Consider the following 13,110-nt stretch of genomic DNA (forward strand, 5'->3'; position numbering starts at 1 on the left):
AAATTAAGGTGCTCTTTTGACCTTTTTAAAGAGATTCACAGGTCAAAGTGATCTTACTGATTCATATGATGAGATGGGGAAACATGAAGCCAAATTCTTGTCAGTAGTTCCCAGTGACAGGACAAGAGGCAACTGGCACAAACTGAAATTCAGGAAATTCTGACTGAAAAAAAGGAATTTTTTTACTATAAGTTTGGTTCAACACTGCAACATGCTTCTCAGAGAACTTGTAGAGTCTTCATCTTTAGAGATATCCAAAACTTGCTTTGACATGGCCCTCAGCAACCTACTTTGAGTGCAGGCTAAGAATGGATGACCTGCAGAGGTCCTTTCCAACCTCTTCTACTGTGTGACTAAGCAGCAAAGAATGAAATTATAAACTTTTTAGTAGCACACGAGTTCAGAAAGTTGTGCCTGCCTAGATAACTGGATTACAATGAAAATCAGTATTACACATTTGACAGCTACATCTTTCTCTATTCAGGGGGACTAAATGGCTTTAAAATGTTCAGTTGTCTAGTACCTGCAGAAGTAAGGATCTTTGTGACACAGAACACAACCAGTGCCTGCCTCTCTCCAGGAGCTAAAAGACTTGAATTCAGCTCACACAACCAGATCCAACTCGTTACAAAATGGTGATCCACATAACCTCACCACAAACTCAGAACAAGGCTCCTTAGATTCACCATGAAATAAATCTAAGATGCTATCTGAATTCTGATTTCAAGTTTACTCCTTTGCCCACAGTGTCATTTTGTCCTCCTACACACACACAGTGTCCAAAAAGCTTTTCTGCAAGCTGTCTGGGTGAAAAAATGAAGAGATTGCTCTCTACAGGCCCTTCTGAAGAATCAGGGGAACATTCGCACTCAGCCTCACCTTCAGTTCAGGTAATAAGTGAGCAGCAAATGAGAAAGATGCTGAGATTAAAAGCAGTAACCAACATGCTTTGCATTTAGGGAAAGGTCTTGTTATTTAGAAACCTGTACTCCAGACCAAAATACACACAAAATGAATTTATGGGTTGCAGGCTTCCCATCATCATATGTTGAGAGCTGTGTCTGAATTATTTTACTGCCACTTTGGTCATTAAATGAAAATGAGCTAATAGCATCTGTCTGCTTCTACAGAAGTAAACAGCTAGAGTCTGTTCCTGGAAAGGTAAATTATGTTTGCAGTATGTGCACATGGTGGGAAATACTGATAGTAGAGTTACATGAAATAAGAGTTCTGAATAAGTGCCTCCAAAAGAGAGCAGCCCTAAAGGCACTGGATGTTGTGGCACTAGCTGCTCCCTACGTATTTACACTTATAAATTATAAATGGGAGAGACATTTAGTATTCAAAACACATGAACAGTTTAACTCTCTAGACAGAAAGCTTCGTAACTACAGTTTCTGGATCTTCCAGGGTTTAAAGTCTAATAAAAGGAAGTTAAAAAAACAAGTGTACAGTTAGAAGCTTAAAATTAATAAAACTCAGATCAAGTTAAACAAAATACAGTAAGAACAAGTTTATAGAAAAGGCTGAAAATATGCTGGGTGTTCAAGTAGAAGAGTTTTTTAAAGTTCCTCTGTCTAGTAACTTGTTCAGCTCCAGCAGAATGTGGGCCATGGATCCCTTCAGGGAATGACAGTAATTGAGATAAGTAATTATTTTTCTTTAAGAAATTTTATGTAATTGGGAATTCCCAGTCTCTAATAGTTACTGCATCAGCTGTTGGCACCAAGGCTTCCTTGGTTGTGAAAAGAAAATCCATTCCTTCGCATTCAGCTGTAAATAGGTTTTGTACAAATGAGGAAAGGTGGGAATTCATCAGAAGTTCCTGATTCAGCAAGTTCATTAAATTAATATTCAATGTGCTTAATCAGGAGCTCACTAAGACACTTGGCTTGCCCAGTTCTGAACAGAGACCCCAGCATGAGAGGGAAAGCAGACCTATCTTTATTATTATATGTATTAAGGTTTTTTCATTATGTCTAATCTTTGTTGATCCTGTGGCCATTGCCTTGGCCTTTCTCTGTGCATCTCTGGAAACTGCTCATGAACAGTCAGTGCTATCTTAAAACAGAGTCATTCAATTACTTATCTTGGACCACGCTCCTAGACTTCTGGTTTTCAGCCATATCTCAAATCACTACACAAGACTCCCCTCCTGTTTGCATTAAAAAATTATCCTGGTCAACATCAATTATATTATAAATTGCTACAGAATTTTAAATGATCATAGATAATACAAACAAAATGCAAGCTGCCAAAATTAATTTGAATATGAATTATTATGTAATGAAAAGTCAATAGGTTAGCTAGACCCCTCCACAGGATAGTTTGTGCAATTAAAAATACAATTTTTCCTCCTCCTCTTTGATTATCTGACAACTATTAACGAAGATTCATTTAAAGTTACACCTACCAGAGTTTGACAGAGGCCTTTAAAAAATGAGCAATAAACTCAGTAAAGAAGGGGGATCTGGAGAATCCACAGCAATGCTATTGTGAACGATGAGACAGATCTGATAATGCAAGTAATCTATTTGGACAGAAGGGGAGAAGGTTCAGAACAAAGTGCCAGCAGTGTAAATGGAAATATACACACACTGACAGTTCAAAGGGACTCATTACCATAGAACCAGCTGTTTCAATTATAAGGGGAAAAGTGAAAGTCACTGGAAAGAAATTGAGACATCTAATGCATGACAAAACACTGTAAGAAGTGTGCTGCACCTATACAAATAACCCCATTTCAGTTAAGAGAAGCAAAATCCCCACAATAACTGGAGCACTGGGAGATGCTCAAATGTGCCTGGTTCTGGATGTTCTGAGTGGCACCCACTGAAGTCAGACTCAGTGCAATGCAAAGCACCTGTAGGAGTCAGTGCTAAAATACATATATTTTATTATCCTCCACTGGAAGAGAAAATCTAGGATTTGCCCTGGCTCCTTTAGTATGCAGCTAACGCCATCAGTCACCTCTTACTACAAAGAGTTACCACTGTCTTCCTTCTTACAATGCTGTAAAACATGCAGGGGAAGAGAAATCAAAAATTCACTAATACTAAAAACAGGAGACTGAACAAATACAAGATCAAAATAACCTTCCTAGGGATAAATGCAGACAATTCCCCTACTAGAAAGCAGTCTCAATGCTTTTTACTGGAAAAGCAGCAGAGATTTTTTTTTTTCCCCCACAGAATCCAAAGGCTGGTTCATTCACTGGGTTTTTACCAGTCACAAAGGAGTCTGCCTCTCCTGCAGCAAGGCTGGCTCTCAGGCTGGCCACAGAGGGTGTGTGTTTGGTCTTGTTTATAAAATGGCACCTTCTAAGACAGTGTGTTGGTTTAACAGGATAACAGAATGTATTTTATTTGGAACAGTGTAGAAGCTAGAGAGAAAACAAACTGGCTCATCTATATGCTTAGACACAGTAACACACACAATTGTCCTCTTATCCATTATTGTTTCCTTAAATAAGGAAGGCCTATCCAAAGCCTTCACTTGCAACTCAATACTGTCAAACAAAAGCATGAAATAGTCCCAATGTTCTCCCTCCAAATCATGAAAATGGCATATTTTCCCTTAAAAACAGGAACAGAAGTGGGTTTGCTCTTCATTTCATTTCTATTTACAAAGCAATTAGAACTGATGTTTTACAGTCCTTTCTCACCATTATAAAAGCTAAAAATATGATTAAAAAGCAAGAGAAAGAAATGCCAGCAAAGTTCACACTGTTCTATACCATGACTGCTGGAGCTGATGATTTATAAGCAGGACTGAATAATATGAAACCCCAGAAAAATTCAGGGTTCCACTAATAAATTATTTGCCTGCTGGTTTGAGTATTGGTTCTCAGAGTTCTGGCTTGAGTCTGTGCAACTCTTGAGAGAATACCTGAAGCACAGGCAGCTGTAAGAGCAGGGATTAAGCATGAATACATGGAAAAGCTCAGGACCATTGAATCCACTTCAACCACCACACTGTGGAGTTACACACACACATAAATACCCAAACCTACAATATGCAAGCAGTTGGCAAATATAAGTGACATGTAAGCCTAGAAAATCAGAGAAATGTAATTGAATCTCTCTAATCAACAATTTCAAAGCTACTACCATGTTATACTTATTTGACTGCTTATGACTAAAAGCCATTACAATTTTCTTAGGCTTGTCACTTCGGCTTGCTGCTTGCACTAAGTGATATATCAAATGAAACACAGGAACAGAAGTATATGCACTACAAGGATATATGTTTGCTGCTTTTTAAAAATTCATTCTCCCAATTGGTATTAGAGGGAAAATAAAAGCACCTTAGAAACAAAGCTTTACAACATAGTTATACAAGAATCTTAAATAATTGGATATTTTGCTATACTTCAAACAAAGATAAGCCTGGAACAAAATCAAATAATCCCAGTACTCTGAGGTGCAGCAGTCAAAATTCTGATATCAAATAAATCCAACTGAGAACCTTCAGAACATTTGAGACAAAATAATTCTCGAAATAGTTAGACAATTCTGAACAAGATAGATGCATACTCTACTACATTAATCCTTGCCTTATCATCTGCACTTGTATAATATACATTTGAAATTAAAGTTACCCTTTATCCACCCTGGAAAAGCATACTGCCTATCATCTAGAGGAGAATCACAGAATTGTTTACATTGAAAAGACCGCTAAGATCGAGTCCAGCCATTAACCCAGCACTGCTGAGTCCACCACTAATCCATGTCCCTAAGCACCACATCTACACATCTTTTAAGTATCTGCCAGGATGCTGAATCAACCACTTTCCTGGGCAGCCTGTTCCAATGCCTTACAACCCTTTTGGTGAATAATTTTTCTCCTAGTATTCATTCTAAACCTCTCCTAGTACAACTTGGGGCCATTTCCTTTCGTCATATGGCTTGTTACTTGGGAATGAAGCAGCAAGTTGTGTTCCTCAGCTATACTCAATTACACCAGAGTATGTGTATAAACACACGTAATGCCTGGAAGAGTTTATACGCTTACAGATGTAACATATTGCAAACTGCTAATTTTCCTCAACAGATGGCTATAGTGGCTCTTTCTGCAGCACGAAATTGATTTTACAAGAGAAGCTGCTTCCTGCTCCTGATCCAAAGACAGGCACATCAAGAAGAGCAGTGAGGAAAAACTTCCCATTTACTGTTTAGTTTTTGCATTTGCAATACAACCAGAAGGTATGCCTGCTGTAAGTTGGCTCAGAGTTTCCTAGCAGTGTGAGAAAAACTGAATTTATCAATTACACTGGGGCCACATTGAGCTCAAAACTGGGACAGAGTTTTAAAGTCAAGTTGCTCCGTCAGGTAGGGCAGGAGAAGAAGTAAGGGAGCAATGGATTGTGCTGCAAGCAGCTGTTCTCTCGCTTCATAGCTGCTCCTCCAACATGCTTGACCCCTCTCTCAGCAACAAGCAGAACTCCTATGGCCTCCCAGGATGCTGATAGATGAGGAGCAACCTGCCCACCCTCAGGGGGTTTCTGGGTAATGAACACCTTTACCTGATGGCTGGAGCCAGTACGGAGTTCATTCCCTTCGCAACAGAGGTTCAGGGACAACACACTGGGGTTTGTACCACTAGCTAAGTTAGACTCTGAGCCTTGCCTGCCTTCTTGTCATTTACTTACTTTCTATTTTCTTTCCAAAATCCTTGATCAAGTATTTGAAGAGTCACCCATGAGACTTAGGCCAAGCACATGTTGCCACTGTCTCAGCTAAATCGACAAGGGATACGATCACATTGCAGCTCCAACTGCAGGCATGAGAAGAGCCATGACAGCCAAATTATATTTATATGGGGACTGTTAATTTCTTTCCTAGTTTAATTTCTACTAGTTTGTTCTGACTTTCCTCTAGGAAGTTATATCTTATTCCATATTGCAAGTGTTTTGTAATCACAACACCACCATACCATGATAGACTCAGTCTCTGAATAAGCCAGTAGCTACTTTTGGTATCAAATTGATTCACAAAAGAATTGCAGCATGCTGTCAGCAAAAAGTCCTACCAGTGCCAAATGTACCGCTGGTGCCAGTGCCGTGCCATTCCTCTGCTGGCGTGTCCATGCTTCCCAGGATCTGCGCTCTACTGAGCTACCACAGATGGGTCCTAACGCGTCAGGACACAGCGCAGCCTCACAGAGATCCTAACCTGGGCCCTGGAAGCAACAGAGCTTTGTCAGCAATGTTATAGGAGACCTACTTCCTTCTGACACAGTGCCAAGACTTTGGCTAAATAACACTTTCAAAAACAAGCTCTAGAAATCCAAGCCACCAAGAATTTTCAAGAGGTTCTCTCCCTTGGGAATTCTTGAGGTGTGAGAAATATCTATATTGTCAACCAGCAATAAAGATGAGAAGAAGCAAGATACTTGGAATGTCTTTTATAAAACTTTGTCTGACATGAGGTTGTCCCTTAAGCACTCCTAAAAGGAAGCTGTGAGTATACACAAGAGTTGTGTTCCTTTTGAAATCTGCAAGTCCCCTTCAGTCTTTGATAGCATACAAAAAAGGGCAAAATGAACAATTAATCTCTTATAGTGATTGCAGAGTTAGAGGCAGAGGGAAGGGGTTCTCAGTTCCTAAAATGATGCACATAAAAAATGAACTCACATAACCAATATTGATGGAAATCCTACTGCCACACACAAAAAACACTGGAAGACCTGCTGGTCTTGACATCATTGCCTAGTAGGAGAACATTTTATGAAATTCACATTAGGCAAGCAATACCCCTAAGATTTGGGCGCATATTGCACAGGACTTCACCTACATTCATCTGTCTTTAAAGGACAAATTTATACAAAGTGCAATAAAGTCCATGAACCACACACTGCTAACAGAGAGAAAGGAATGCCCATAAGCCAGCAGTGATGGCACTCAAGGGAGAAGAGACACAAAAGACTGGTATTGATGTCCCAGACAGATGTTTCCACTTTACAAATGCAATTACTGTGGTCAAATTATCTAAGGCATAGTTCTGTATGAATTGGGAGTGGAAAGTCATTTCCAGGCTTTCTCTCCAGACTTGTGAAACTCTTAACTCCTTCCTTCACCTGCCCTATCTACTCTCTTACAATGTTTGTGGAAAGACAGTTGCAAAGCATCAGGAACATCAGGAATCGTAAGGCTGTCACCATGATATTTCCTAAGAGCACAGAGGAGTAGAACTAGCCTCAGTAGATATCCCATCATGCCAAAAAGGAGTGTTGATAACTAAACTGGGTCCCAAATATTCCATGACAGATGCCACAAAATTTAGAATGTGCTAAAACATGATTGTTGCTCAGAGAACAAAGCAACATCCTCCTTACTCAAATATTTACATCTCTGTTAACTCTGAATGGATAGCCATTGGGCTCTTCTATACCTGCATGTATTTAGAATTAGGAAAATGCATGTTGGCAGTAACCCAAAAGCAACTGTACCAACAAAGAGTATTCAAATCAATCTTTGAATTCTTCAGTGATACAAGGCATTTCCCATGCCCTTTTAGCTATGTCTTACTCTTGATCTGCATTGATGCAGTGCAAATAGATCCAATAGACAGAGATATTTTTCATAACTTAAAAAGAATTATAATTTACTAATTTCATATAATTACTGGTCTAATGCATGAACATTTTAAAGTGTACACAAGTATAGGGTAACTCCAAAATTAAGAAATTTAAAAGGCCTTCATAAATATGGAATCAAAGATCTTAATTTTTGTTCCTCTTAACTAGTAAAAGATTTGGTTTTTATTTTCTTCTCTAGTGTCAGCAACCCTGTTAGCTAGAGGTGCTTGGAGAGGAAAAGAAGCAAAAAACCCACACAAATTAATAATAGAGAACATGGGTTATAGTAAATGCATGTCCTCACAAATCAGCCTACCCAATGCATGTCCATCAAAATCTCAGAGACAGATGCCTTTGTAACTTCTTTATCGTATCAAATCCACCCTTGGATACCTGTGGAAAAGATGCACTAAAAATTTCTAAAACATTTTGAAAAGATATGCACTTTTACAAGAATTTTGCTGTTCCAATCATAAGCATTCTTTTCCAATTACAAAGATTACAGCAATTCAGATCTGACCCAGTGAATGATGGATGACACTCTTCATGCTCTGAAGTCAACATGTAAATTTTACCTATAATTTCTGCCCTCTACAAAAATTGGATTATACAATAATGAGGTGCTTGACTGCTGTTGCATTAAGTCTGTAATGAGACTGAATGCACAGTCACACCATTTAGTGTTTTAAATTGCTTCAACTTTGGAGTAAATACATCCACAAAGACTGAGCTGGGATATTAAGTGTAGAGCAGTACATCAAAATAAGATGTTAACTTGCTGATGTTACATGAAAATTATTTCCATATTTCACTGAAGAATTCTTCAAATGATTCACTTGTGTAATATGTTATTAAATGAAGCACATAGAGGCATCTTAAACATTAACTTAATTGAAGGTAGGAATAACACAGGAAAATATTTAATGCTTGCTGTAGGAAAATGCCAGTTCTTCTCTTGAGATTTTTACTATTAGCTAGAAAGCCTGACATGAATTAATTTTCCTACATGTCCTGGCTTTTAATTTTACCTTTTACAAGAACATGGGCATTTTACAACACACTAAGAAAACTGTTGCAGTCAAATGATTACTGCAACATTTCTTATTTAGCTACCTCTATATGTGAAGTTTCAGCTTGCTTTTTTCCATTCCTTCTGTTTTTCAGCTTCCGAGCGGCCATGTATTCTCCATCTATGCTAAGTAACCTATGACCATTTCAGACCTCTGCCAAGATTATGCTTTCAAGGGAAATAGGTTGCCCAAGAAAATTCTCAGATCAGTTTGAATATATACATCATGTTCCCCAGTGATACCACAAAGGAGCTCTTTAATTCTCAGTCACTTCAACATCTGACAAGTGCTGCAGTCAAATTGCACTGGGTCTTCAGTACAGTTAACACAGGCCAGTTGTCTAGTAAGAGTAATTTAGGTTGAGAGGGATTTCTGGGAATTTCTATTTACCAGCCTTAGCTCAAAGCAGATCTTGTTCATGTGAGCTCTGGCAGTCTCCAACGATGAAGATCCCACTGCCTCTCTGAGCCTCTCTTCCAGCATTTGACCACCATCTTTGACAACAATTTATTGTTAGTTTTCCTTGTTACAGCTTATATCTGCTGCCAAACATCCTACCACTACTCCTCCAAGAGAACCCTGGCTGCATCTTCTGAGATGACAGCATTAAGATCACTTTCCCTTAGCCTTCACCTTTTAACTCTGAACAAAGATAGGACCCTTCCAGGACTCCCTTCACTGACTGAGTTAGCTAGTGTGTCAGAAAGTCTGGTTAACTCAGTTAAAATAATTTAGGACTAAAAAGGAAAAAGATCACTGCAATTTCCTGCATGGTATGGGCAGAAGACAGGTTGTAGAAGACCATAGTTCAATTAAACAAGCAGCATATTCCAAGTGGGACCCGCATCCATAACTGGCTTTTCAGAAAGCCATTTGCAATGACAACTTCGGCTGGTCAAACTCCACCAAAAAAATGCAAGCTCTTGAACACCTCACTTACACACTGCCTACAGAGTAACTATTAATACAGAGACAAGCATCTTTAATGGGGGTGTAGTACTTCCCATGCATTCCTTCAAGGGACATTCAAGAAAGGTTATACAAATTATTTCAAGTTTAGTCTGGTTGTTATAACGATGTGTCAGAGCAGAAATGTGGCTTAATAGAATACAGTGATAAATAGGGAGGACTGTTTAAAACCTTATCTTTCACTCCTTGGTATTTTAAATTCCTGAATAAGTCCTTTCAGTCAGTGAACACATTTTGAACTCAGACAAATGGTATTTTGAGATTTCCCCCCCCCTCAGTATTTTATTCAAAGATTGTACTGAGAAAATGAAATATTAAAAGTCGCTTTTAATTCTTGACTGTTCAAAATGGATTCTAATTTCTGTTTGCCATATTTTCAAATTAAAGTTTTAACTAAAATTGCTGTGCAATTTTAAGGGTACTAACCTTTTTTGTTTCCTCAGCTTATCTATCTGCTGTCCAGTCCAATTAGTATTTCTTATTATGTCAAATTTAGCAGTCTGCTAGAAAACATTTTATTAAAAGTAGTTTGGTGACAAACTTATTGAAACAGACTCTGGTAAAGCCTCTTAATCTGTTATCTATATAATGGATTTCTTAATTGTCACAGATATAGCAGTTTTTAACTTTGCTGGATTTTGTATTTTCTGTTGGATGCTGTCCTTGCCTTTTCCCCAGTATTTAAAGGGATAACCAAAGAGACAGCTCACAGAAGAAGCTGTATTTTCTATTGCCTTATTTCCAATAGTCTCATCTTCAGTTTCTTATCTTTAAAAATTGCTTCATGCTTTGTGCTTTTCAAAACAATAGCCTCAAACTCCCTTAACACTAAGATAAAAGCTCCAAGACATCAAAACCTAATTTTGTTGTCCCCATCTACAAACAGAGAATACTATCCTTAGAATTAGACAGAGGATCACACAAAAGATTTCTGTCAAAGAAAAAAATAGAAAATGATACCTCAAAACCAGCTTTAAGTTCTGATTATGCTATGTTTAGTCTACCAAAGGTTAAAGGCCACAAAATCATCTTTTTAATCTGGCTGCATGAAAATTCAAAATATTTTGTTCAAATATCACTCAGTTTCTCACATACTATTCAGGCATTTCGATTTTTGCCATGTATAAAATAATTTTATTTAAGCTGTGCCATTTGCAGTAGTGTGTTTCAGGAAATGCTCACCCTTCATTTATAATGCGCTTAAGTCAGGGAACCCTTGATATTGCCCCTCAAGCATCTACAGGCTGAAAACTCCTAAGCTGACACAGCACAGACCCCAAGTGGGAGGAACTCATCCCTGTTCTGTCACTCTGACATCTTCTTTGTTTACAGTAAAATACACAATAGTGTGTAAAAATACCACATGACTATGTAAAACTGCATTGTTTACCTAACAGCCAGCAGTCAGCCAGCTGCCATGAGAGTAAACCCAACTCTTCACAGGAAATGAAGAAACCATTTCAATCTAGCCTGGCTTAGCCAGCTGTCTGACATGATCTTACCCAGCACTGAACTGGCAAGTACTTGTCACCACTGTGTCAGCAAAATCAGAACCTGACATCAAGAGAAACTGAGCACTTTGCATTTGAATAATACAATGTGTTTTGTTCTAAGAGGGTGAAAGAGACTACCCAAAGAGCAAGCTGATTGAAACTACCCCAATGCAGAATGCCAAACTGCACCTCAGTTTCTCAAGCACCAACCTCTGTGTCCAAGGACCTGACATTTCCAAACAGCAAATAACTCAAAGACCACACTGTTCCTCACTTTTCCTACCTGTTAATAAGGATGGAGTGTTCCTGCTTCTATCCTGGTCTGATGGAAGGCTAGGCTGAGGAAACCACTGCTATACCAGATGCTATATTTTGTTATGTCATTCTAGTCTCTGCCCTCCTAGTTGTAAGCTTTCCACTTTATTTTCCTTTACCACTCATCTCAAATATCCCACACAGCTGTCATTCAAGGTCAAACCACACAGAGACAGGCAAATTCCTCAGATAATTAAGTTTTGGCTTCATATAGCACTATGACTATCAGAATTCAAACATTTGGGTAATGCAATTTATGGTGGAAAGGGTGTGGAAAATAAGAGACATATTAGCTGGTGCTTGGTTGCACTACAAAACTATTAGCACTCACTTCTGCCTGTCCAGTTCATTCCTACCACTGCTCAGATAAGCTCACAAATGCCCACATATCTCGGTCTGATTACAGGCAGACCACAAATATGCCTGTAAATACCGTGTTTACCAGTGACCCAGAGAGAGCAAGCAGCACCTCTGGCCAGCTGTCTCCCTGCTGATCATGGGGAGTCAAGACAGGCATCTGTCCTACAACTTACATTTTAAAATAAGGGAAAACATCATCAGGTGGAAGGCCAGTTCCACATTGTCCTTCACACAGTTTGTTCTTACACAAACAATGTGTAGGATTTCCTATACTCTTCCACCTTAGAGGAGCAAATTTTTAGGTACAAATTACTGCACTGAATCCTACTTCACTAATTCCAATTCAAAACATAGTCCCCACACAAAGTAATGAAGCTCACTTATCAACCTGTTGCCTGAGGGACTCAGAGGTGACCTCCAAGTAATCACAAGATAGACAATGACCCTGCCTATTCAAAAACAGGACAGTCTTTACAAACCTCACAAAAGGTAAGGCTAAAGCCAGTTTCCCCTTTTTACCTCAAAACAAAAGATCCAAACCAAAACCCCACATAACACTCATCTTCAGAGAGGATATGAAGTCTAAATACACAGTTGCTGTGACTGAACAAGCTCCTGTGAAATTGAAGAGGAACTATTCTTTTTCCAGTAGCCAATATTCTTTCCCAAGGATAAGATTTGGAATACTCATTTTATCCTCTACTGCCAACACAGCAGCTGTACCCACATGCTCTTTGGTTAAAAAAGAGGCATTTGGCACAACAGGTCATCTTGCCAATTATCAAAAGGGACCAACTCCTTTTGGAGTGAAGGTAAGGTTGGAGTGGCTGTGGAAGTCCACAGTCAAAATCCTTGTCACCTTCAGAGCCAAAAGCTTAGGTCTGATACAGGCAGTATTTTTCCAAAGGTATATTGTACTAGAAAAGCACAAACTACCCAAAATGCACCTTTTAATCCACCTAGACCAGTTATTCTATAGCATTTAGTAGGATTATTGACACTGTGGCAAGAGCATGGTCAAAGAGGACCACAAAAGCCATGAGAGAGGTAAGAAAAAGACACAGACCATTAGAGATTAGTTAAGAATATAGCAAGGTTTTACTGTCCCCAACACCTCCCTACAAGGAGCTCAGACATGTAACATGCAGGATTGAAGCTCTTGAGAAGCCAGAAAGCCAGTGTTCCCCCCAAAAAAACACAGTAAGCAATGGTTTCTCATTAAAACCTTTTAGAAAGTGTCCGTCTCTGACTTTCCTTTTCTATTTATTTTTCTTTGCCAAACTTATCACATTCCTTCTGTCCCAGCTCCACCTTGGCCTGCTTCC

At 38.9% G+C, this 13,110-nt stretch overlaps 1 protein-coding gene across 4 annotated transcripts in view; it reads right to left on the reverse strand.

Annotated features, from left to right (window-relative positions):
* CPNE4 (copine 4) overlaps nucleotides 1-13,110 on the reverse strand; it is a 225,567-nt gene that overhangs the window by 180,356 nt on the left and 32,101 nt on the right. For 2 of the 4 annotated variants that reach the window (XM_053958999.1, XM_053958977.1), the window contains exon 2: nucleotides 6,031-6,180. The exons of the other annotated variants lie outside the window; for them this stretch is intronic. In XM_053958999.1, the coding sequence (XP_053814974.1) occupies nucleotides 6,031-6,088 (58 nt within the window). In that variant the 5' untranslated portion in view covers nucleotides 6,089-6,180. The remainder of the gene's footprint in view (nucleotides 1-6,030; nucleotides 6,181-13,110) is intronic. 4 annotated transcript variants of the gene reach the window in all.

This window comes from Vidua chalybeata, chromosome 1, assembly GCF_026979565.1.
Source record: "Vidua chalybeata isolate OUT-0048 chromosome 1, bVidCha1 merged haplotype, whole genome shotgun sequence".
In the NCBI taxonomy this organism is placed as follows: domain Eukaryota; kingdom Metazoa; phylum Chordata; class Aves; order Passeriformes; family Viduidae; genus Vidua; species Vidua chalybeata.